The sequence below is a fragment of the Peromyscus eremicus genome, unplaced genomic scaffold (assembly GCF_949786415.1).
Source record: "Peromyscus eremicus unplaced genomic scaffold, PerEre_H2_v1 PerEre#2#unplaced_178, whole genome shotgun sequence".
Classification (NCBI taxonomy): Eukaryota; Metazoa; Chordata; class Mammalia; order Rodentia; family Cricetidae; genus Peromyscus; species Peromyscus eremicus.
In genome coordinates this window covers 213,057-223,020 of record NW_026734415.1, presented here as the reverse complement: position 1 = coordinate 223,020, position 9,964 = coordinate 213,057, and the positions used below count along the sequence as shown (strand labels likewise).

Sequence of the window (9,964 nt, the reverse complement as noted above, 5' to 3'; positions counted from 1 at the left end):
TTTTGATTTGCATTTCCCTGATGATTAGGGATGTTGAGCAATTCCTTAAATGTCTTTCAGCCATTTGAGTTTCCTCTGTTGAGAATTCTCTGTTTAATTCTATAGCCCATTTCTTAATTGGATTGTTGGGCATTTTGATGTCTAATTTCTTGAGTTCCTTATATATTCTGGATATCAGTCCTCTGTCAGATGTGGGGTTGGTGAAGAATATACCTTCTTCTCAGCACCCCATGGAACCTTCTCTAAAATCGACCACATACTTGGCCACAAAACAAATCTAAACAGATACAAAACATTTGGAATAACCTCCTGTGTTCTATCAGACCACCATGGTCTAAAGTTGGATTTCAACAACAACAAAAACTACAGAAAACCTACAATCTCATGGAAACTGAATAATACCCAACTGAATCACCAATGGGTTAAGGAAGAAATAAAGAAAGAAATTAAAGACTTCCTAGAGATCAACGAAAATGAAGACACCACATATCCAAACCTATGGGACACTATGAAAGCAGTACTAAGAGGGAAATTCATAGCACTAAATGCCCACATAAATAAGCTGGAGAAATCTCACACTAGTGACTTAACAGCACACCTGAAAGCTCTAGAACAAGAAGAAGCAAAGTCTCCCAGGAAAAATAGATGCCAGGAAATTATCAAAGTGAGAGCTGAAATCAATAAAATAGAAACTAAGAGAACAATACAAAAAATTAATGAAACAAAGAGTTGGTTCCTTGAGAAAATCAACAAGATAGACAAGCCCTTATCCAAACTAACCAAAAGACAGAGAGAGAGCATCCAAATCAAGAAAATCAGAAATGAAAAGGGGGACATAACAACAGACATTGAGGAAATCCAGAGAATCATCAGGTCATACTTCAAAAACCTCTATTCCACAAAACTGGAAAACCTAAAAGAAATGGATAATTTTCTGGATAGGTACCACATACCTAAATTAAATCAAGACCAGATAAACTATTTAAATAGTCCAATAACCCCTAACGAAATAGAAACAGTCATTAAAAGTCTCCCAACCAAAAAAAGCCCAGGACCAGATGGTTTCAGTGCAGAATTCTACCAGATCTTCAAAGAAGAGTTAATACCAATACTCTCTAAATTGTTCCACACAATAGAAACAGAAGGAACATTACCAAACTCCTTCTATGAGGCTACAATTACCCTGATTCCTAAACCAAACAAGGATACAACAAAGAAAGAGAACTACAGACCGATCTCCCTCATGAACATTGATGCAAAAATACTCAATAAAATACTGGCAAACAGACTCCAAGAACACATCAAAACAATTATCCACCATGATCAAGTAGGATTCATTCCAGGGATGCAAGGATGGTTCAACATACGAAAGTCTGTCAATGTAATACACCATATAAACAAACTCAAAGAAAAAAAACCACATGATCATTTCACTAGATGCTGAAAAGGCATTTGACAAAATCCAACACTCCTTCATGATAAAGGTCTTGGAGCGATCAGGAATACAGGGAACATACTTAAACATAATAAAGGCAATTTACAGCAAGCCAACAGCCAACATCAAATTAAATGGAGAGAAACTCAAAGCAATTCCACTAAAATCAGGAATGAGGCAAGGCTGTCTGCTCTCCCCATACTTATTCAATATAGTACTTGAAGTTCTAGCCAGAGCAATAAGACAACATAAGGAGATTAAGGGGATACAAATTGGAAAGGAAGAAGTCAAGCTTTCCCTAATTGCAGATGACATGATAGTATACTTGAGCTACCCCAAAGATTCCACCAAGGAACTGATACAGCTTATAAACACCTTCAGCAACATAGCAGGATACAAGATCAACTCAAAAAAATCAGTAGCCCTCCTATATACAATGGACAAAGAAGCGGAGAAGGAAATCAGAGATACATCACCCTTTACTATAGCCACAAAAGACATAAAATACCTTGGGGTAACACTAACCAAGCAAGTGAAGGACCTATATGACAAGAACTTTAAGTCTCTGAAAAAAGAGATTGAAGATGTCAGAAAATGGAAAGATCTCCCATGCTCATGGATAGGCAGGACTAACACAGTAAAAATGGCAATCCTACCAAAAGCAATCTACAGATTCAATGCAATCCCCATCAAAATACCAACACAATTCTTCACAGACCTGGAAAGAATAATACTCAACTTCATATGGAAAAACAAAAGACCCAGGATAGCCAAAAGAATCCTGTACAATAACACAACCTCTGGAGGCATCACGATCCCTGACTTCAAGCTGTACTATAGAGCTACAGTAATAAAAACAGCTTGGTACTGGCATAAAAACTGACATGTGGACCAATGGAATCGAGTTGAAGACCCTGACATTAATCTGCACACCTATGAACAAATAATTTTTGACAAAGAAGCCAAAAGTGCACAATGGAAAAAAGAAAGCATCTTCAACAAATGGTGCTGGCAAAACTGGATATCAACATGTAGAAGGCTGCAAATAGATCCATATCTATCACCATGCACAAAACTTAAGTCCAAGTGGACCAAGGACCTCAACATAAATCCAGCTACTCTGAACCTGCTAGAAGAGAAAGTAGGAAGTAGTCTTGAACACATTGGCATAGGAGACCACTTCCTAAATAGAACACCAGTAGCACAGACATTGAGAGAAACAATCAATCAATGGGACCTCTTGAAACTGAGAAGCTTTTGTAGAGCAAAGGATACGGTCAACAAGGCAAAGCGACAGCCTACAGAATGAGAAAAGATCTTCACCAACCCCATATCTGACAGAGGACTGATATCCAGAATATACTTTTTACTCTTATTCTGTGGCTGCCTGTGTGGTTAAGTGGCTGGACCCTCTTTTCTTGCTCTTTGATCTTGCTCCTTTACTCTCATGCTATTTATTTTCTCTGCCTGCCAGCCCTGCCTATCCTTTCTCCTGTCTTGCTATAGTATTGTATGGTGTGTCTGGACTGTAGGTTTTTGTCCATGGCAAGCATATGCTGTTGTACTGAGCTTCAGTCATATCTGTAATTTTAAAATTTGGCAGCAGGTATCATTCTCTTTCCCAGGATGGCATGTATTCATGACATTAATATTGCCTGAGCCTTATCAGTCATTGAATTGCAAGTACATCACCTTCTTCCTGCCTATTATGTTTTGAAACTGTTATTGAAAATGTATATTTTACCTGTATGCATGGATATGCACCACATGGGTATTGTGTTCTTACAGTGATCAAAAGATGGTCTCCAAAACACTGAACTTGGAATAATGGAGAGTTGGATCCCCCAAGTAAGTACTGGTAATTATCCCACTTATAAGCAAGACCAGCAAGAACTCTTAAAACTGAGTTATTTCTTCTGCCCTGTGTTGAATATATGTGATCAACATTTATGTTGCTAATGTGTTCATCAGTCTATTTGTAACTGTTTAAAAATGCAGTGCCTTTTAGTGAAATCTTATTGATGTTATAGTTTAAATTGGGGTACTTCAGGTTTCTGCAAGATGAATACAGAACTCTTTGTAGAAACATCAGTAAAAACCTCTGAGTCTTATCTTTTTTGTTTGTGTGACTCATTTTTGCATAGGAGACAAGGTCTTAATATGTACTTCAGGCTGTCCTGAAACTGACTGCATGGACTAGGCTAGCTTTCAACTTCAAGGCAGATTTATCTGTGTCTGTCTTCTGAGTGTACGGTTAAATGTGTGAACCAATACACCCAGCTTGTCCAACTTATTTATCTTTGTTGTAGTTAGTAATTGCTCATACAATTTCTCTCATGTGTACTCTGTACTGTGGATCTGTTTACTTGTCTATCTATGGTTTTTAATAGGTATTTCTATTGCAAGGTGATATCCCATTCACAGGGTACAGAAATGACAGAGGTGAACCTGCTATTCAGTTTCCTTCTAAAGTAACTTAGTGATTACATTATAATGTCTATGTCATGGGATTCACTGTGGGGAGTACCAGAATATATGACTTTACTGTCAAAGAGGTATACATTTACAATGTTGTCAGTATCATGCTTTCTGTTATACACATGTATCGGATATTTTAGAATGCAGTGACCTATAATGATGTACATGTCGACTTCACTTGGGAAGAGTGGGCTTTGCTGGATCCTTCCCAGAAGAATCTCTACAAAGATGTGATGCTGGAAACCTACAGGAACCTCATTACCATAGGTAAGAGGGAAGTTTCTTCAAGTTTTCAAGTAAGGAGACAACTGTTCCTTGGTTTTTGATGCTCTTCTGTAATTTGATTGAGAAAGAAGAATGAGATGAATAAATCAGGCGTATTTCTAAGGTTCACTGAAGATAGGAACTTCAGTTTTGCACAATTTTCAATAATATAACCCACATTTTCTGGTACTATATTTTAGGATACAGTTGGGAAGACCATAATATTGAAGAACATTTTCAGAGTTCTAGAAGACATGAACGGTAATTATCATGTGCCAGCTGATACAAATGTGCGCCTGAAGAAATTTTAATGTGTCCTGGAAGTTTTAAACAAAAGTAGCAGTGTAAATAAACACAGCTTCATGTGCATTGATGCTAATTAAATTCTCCCTAAACAATATACCTCAATTTCAGGTAGGTGAATTGCATTTGCAAGGCATTCTTTTAAGAAAGAAGACAAGGAAGCAATGCCTTAATAGATATCATTATTTGAATCATTGCTCCATGAGAGCTATGCTGTAAACTGTTAATCTTTTTATTTCATACCACTCATATTACAAAAGGTATACACATTGAAGAGTTGATAAGTATATTTCTAAAACATTTTAATAAGCAAATAGTCCATAGTAAAGCTAGTGTTACTCATATATTTTTTTGTGATTGTGCTAAGTTCAGTGAGAGTAGCAGTTAGAGTAAAGTGTCCAGGGGCATTTTTTGTGGAGAAATCTTAATCCCTACACCACAAGTCTATGAGAAACAGAAAGTCAAACTGTCCATTTGATGGGGAAATCTTTTATTTGTTATTCTTTCCTTACTAGGTATATCATATGTCACTCCAGACACAAGCCATATTAGCATAGGGATATGGACAGACATAACATACCTCTCTCTCAGAATAATTAGAAGATATGTAGCAGTCCCCATGTTGAGTATACTTGTTGAATTTGATTCAAGTATACAAGTAATTCATTTTGCAGCTTCATTGTTAGCATATTAACAAACTCACACTGCAGAAAAGCCCTGTGAGTACTATGACTATAGTATGGCTCAAAGTATAGGAAAATTTATAAATGCAGTAAGCTCTGAGTTTTTCCATTTCTCTTCAAATTATGAGAAATCTCATATAGAAAAAAAATTCTGTGAATATGGACCATGTAATAAAGGATCTTACCATGACAGGGACATCTTCAAAGATTCAACACAACTCTTAATGAAGGGGAATAACATGAGTGTAAACATGGTGATAAAACCTTAAGATCTGATTCCTCTTTACAAATGGACCAAAGTGAAATATGAATTCATACATACAAAAAGATTCAACAGTGTACTGAATTTGGTAAAGCTTTTACATGTGCCAATTCTCCTTGCAGGCATGAAAGAAGTGATAATGAAGAGAATCCTTCTGTATATACTCAGTGTGTTAAAGCCTTTGCATATGACAGTCATATTCAAAGGTATGAAAGAACACGTACTAGAGAGAAACACTATGAATGTAATCAGTGTGGTAAAGCCTTTGCACATCACAGTAATCTTCAAAGCCATACAAGAACACATACTGGAGAGAAACCTTATGAGTGTATTCAATGTGGTAAAGCCTTTGCACAACAAAGATATCTTCAACGTCATACAAGAACACATACGGGAGAGAAACCCTATGAATGTATTGAATGTGGTAAAGCCTTTGCAAGTCATAGTGTTCTTCGAAAGCATAAAAGAACACATACTGGAGAGAAACCCTATAAATGTAATCAGTGTGGTAAAGCCTTTACACAACAGGGTAATCTTCAAATTCATAAAAGAACACATACTGGAGAGAAACCCTATGAATGCCGTCAGTGTGGTAAAGCCTTTACACAACAGGGTAATCTTCAAACTCATAAAAGAACACATACTGGAGAGAAACCCTAAAAAAATGTAATCAGTGTGGTGAACCCTTTGCATACATCAGTAATCTTCAAAATCATGAAAAAAAGTCATGCTGCAGAGAAACTAAAAATATAGACAATGTGGTAATGTTTTGCACTTTATGCAGTAGTAAAACTTTGTGTGCAATCAATATGCTAAAGGCTTTGCATATTACAATAGTTTTTGAGTACCTTTTAAAATACACAGGGATTATTATTATAAAATATTTGGTAAGATCTTTATCTAACACACTTGCATTCAGTTACACAAGAGTATTTATTCTATAGAAAAAATTTGACAATGTTAGCCTTCTAAGGGCTTTATGATGTCCTTTTTTTTATATTGCTTTCCCCTGAAAACTGATGGAAGAAATCAATTTAAGAATTTATGAAGCCCTATGTGTTGGGTAAAGGGGCCAGCCAAAGAACATATGGGAGCCTGAAAGCAGAGCCAGTGAAAAACATACACTTTGGCCTGAACCCAGAGCCAAAGAAACACACTGTATCCCTGACCAAATGAGCACAAAACAAGTAAATCCCTGAGCAGGAAAATCAACCAATCCCTGACCACAAAACTAACCAATCACTAAACAATAATTTCAGCCAATCTCTGAGCTTGGTTGATCTCTGGGATTGAAATCTGATCAATTACCACCCTTAGAATCTTCTCTCTGTAAAAATTCAGCCCCTAAGAAAGCTCATATTTGCCCTGTGCCCGTTCAGTTGGCAGCTGCCCTTTTCTACTCTGCCAGAGGCAGCCACTCTCCTGGATTCCTCCCTCCTAAATAGTTTTGGCTGAAGACCTTTCACCAGAGCAGAGCAGTATTTCTGCTGGGAATCTCCCTAATGGAACAGAGCAGAGAAGCAATGGGCATCTCTGATGAGAAACTCCTAGTGTAGTGGAACAGTGAAACAAGGGACACTTCTTCTGGGAAACTAGATTAGGGGAGCAGAGCAGACATGGCAACTTTTCACCAGAGCCAGAGCAGACTGCTACATTTCTGCAAGAGTTCCCCATTAGTTGAGTGAGGCAGAGAAGTAACAATTGGTCCAGGGCTGAGAAGAAATGGAAAACTCTGCTGGGAAACTCCCTTAGGGGAGTGGATCAGAGCAGCAATTGGTATTTCCCCTTGGCATCTCTCTTAGCAGAGTGAAGCAGAGCCAAGAGTAATGGATCTCTCTCAGAGAACAGCAGTATTAGCATGTCCTGGAGGGAGACCATTCCCCCACCAGAACACAGCTTCTGGTATAGCCTGACTTCCCACCAATCAGTATTCCTTTCTCCTCACAGCTGTACCTACCTTCCCTTCACAGCTGTAGGTATAGCCTGATTTGTGACATTCAGGGTACCTTTGTCTTCAGAGCTTTAGGTATCCAGGATATCTTCTCTCTACAGCTTCAGGTATAGCCTGACTTCCCAACAGCCAGGATACCTTTCTCCACACAGTTGTAGATATCCAGGATTCCTTTTGTTCACAGCTGTGGGTATAGCCTGACTTCTTAACAGTCAGGATATTTTTCCTCACAGCTGCAGATATCCAGGGTACTTTCCTTTCACAGCTGTAGGTACAGCCAGACTTCCAACAGTCATGGTACCTTTCTCTCCAGAGCTGGAACTCTTGTACTATAAATTTAAATGTTAATGTAACTCTTTTAGATTTTATACTTCCTTTAATTACATGAAATAATTAATGCAGGACTAAAACTATGAATTGGTATAAGTTCCTTTTCTGTTATTGTGATATAATATCTATGTCAACTTATAAAACAGTTAAATTTGACTCTTGGTTCCAGAGGGATACCAATTGGCATGGCAACAAATGCCAGACATAGCAGCTAAAGCAGGAGGCTAAGAATTTACATCCTTAACCTGCAGCATGAAGTAGAGAGTGGGAACTGGAAATGGTGTATGATGCAAATTCTCAAAGTCTACCCTTACTGACATATTTCCCCCAGCAGGGCAGCATTTCCTAAATCTTCCCAAATGATACCACCACCAACTTAGAAGGGTTGATTTCTCTGACGTCAAGTCTACATGTTTGTTTTCTGTTACATGATCCAATTCATGATTAAGAAAAAACTCTGTAAGTAAACTGTTAGATACCTCAACACCTGTGTTATAGGAATAAATGCTTAGAAGAGAAAAACTTTTATCAGTGAAAAATTGTTTAAAGAGTTGTTTTAATTTTAATTTTGTGCTATGATGTGTGTTTTTGTATGTATGTGCATACTGGTTCCTGAGAATGTTTAGACCCTTGGATCTCTTTTAGGATGAATTACAGGAAGTTGTCAAAAATTAGTACTTTGTCCCGTGAATGAACTTTCTTAACTGTCCAGCCATGTCTCTAGCCCTGTAAATATTTTAAAGCCTATTTATATAATTTTGAAATCAGGAAATAGGGACAAACTTATACAAGAGAAAAACCCTATTCATGTGAACCATTTGGTAAAAACTTTAGACATCAAATTTGTCTTAAGATTAGGGAAAATTTGTTTTATTTCTTTTTCATTGTATCCTTAAAGGTAGTAAATTACTTACCTTGTCCACTGAAACTGATGGTGGTGATCCCTGCATTGTAGTTTCTAGTTTGAAACATTTGAGGTAGATACTAAAGTGAGCTATATGTGTGGCAAATCCATTTAGTGAAGTTTATTTTGTGGTCCTTATATTTCTTCCTTGGCTTTTGTTGATCTTCTATTGTGTTTTTATTTAGTGACAGGTATTTTTCTGCTATGATGTATAGAACAGGATCCCCATCATCTAAATGTTCCATTGTTTATTTAAATATCACACAGTGTGTGATCATATTTTTTAAGTAACAGTATCTGTGAAAGGATGGTGGGTTGTTGTTCCTGATTTTGTTTTTCATATTTTCACAACTTCCCTTGAGATTTTGTTGTTTCTTATTCAGCCTGGCTTGGATATCAGTAATGATTCAAGGATAAATTTGAACTCATGATCCTCATGTGTCCACCTCCTAAGTACAAGTCCAAGAGTAGATGATGTACTCCCAATATTGCTGTTTTGTCAACATTATTGAACAATGTTAATGTTAAAGTGTTCAATAGAAGAGAATATAATAAACATTAAACACCTCATGTGTGTATTCAAAGCAGTAATTTCATAGTTCTGATAGTGATGTAATAAAGTAGGATAGCTGGGCAGTGGTGGTGCACGCCTTCAATCCCAGCACTTGGGAGGCAGAGGCAGGTGGATCTCTGTGAGTTTGAGGCCAGCCTGGTCTACAGAGTGAGATCTAGGACAACCACCAAAACTGCATAGAGAAACCCTGTCTTCAAAAACCAAAAATAATAAATAAAGTAGGATAACTAGCAATCAACTGTGTTGTTCATACCATAGCTTTATATATATATAAAGCTTTATATATATATAATTTGACATTCCATGCTTCTCTCTATCCCCAGTAGTTAACCATTTGTCATTTTATCTTGAAGTACTGCCTTCTAAGGGAATTTTCCAGAGATGCCTGATAATGTAATGGCACTGAAATTTATTTTGTAACAAACATTTACGGTGCATGTATAATGTAATTGTGGGATTGTAGGCCATGGCAGATATGTGGAGACCAGAAAACAGCTTTGTGCTGCCTACTTTTCATCCTTTTTGTATGGTGATCAAGGTCAGGTTTTCAGCCTTGCACACAACAGGCCTTTCCAACTGAGCTGTCTCACTGGTGCTCAAATAAGATTAGTGGACATAATTTCATACAAGGATAAAAGAACACAGGACAATTTGAATAATAAATCCACTTTCCATATGAAAAAACATATACTACCATTCATTTTTAATTTGCTTATTCTGAAGACTATGCATTTGTTCATAATGCTTTCTGAGAACCACATTTGAATGCCAGATAATTGC

At 37.1% G+C, this 9,964-nt stretch overlaps 1 protein-coding gene across 1 annotated transcript; it reads left to right on the top strand.

Moving 5' to 3' along the window:
* Positions 1 to 2,641: 2,641 nt before the first annotated feature.
* Positions 2,642 to 9,346, top strand: LOC131901642 (zinc finger protein 120-like). The gene is made up of 4 exons (XM_059252752.1): positions 2,642 to 3,283; positions 4,054 to 4,180; positions 4,378 to 4,438; positions 5,548 to 9,346. Exons 1-4 carry the CDS (start codon positions 3,263 to 3,265, stop codon positions 6,083 to 6,085), a joined length of 747 nt encoding a protein of 248 aa, XP_059108735.1. The 5' UTR covers positions 2,642 to 3,262; the 3' UTR covers positions 6,086 to 9,346.
* Positions 9,347 to 9,964: the final 618 nt, after the last annotated feature.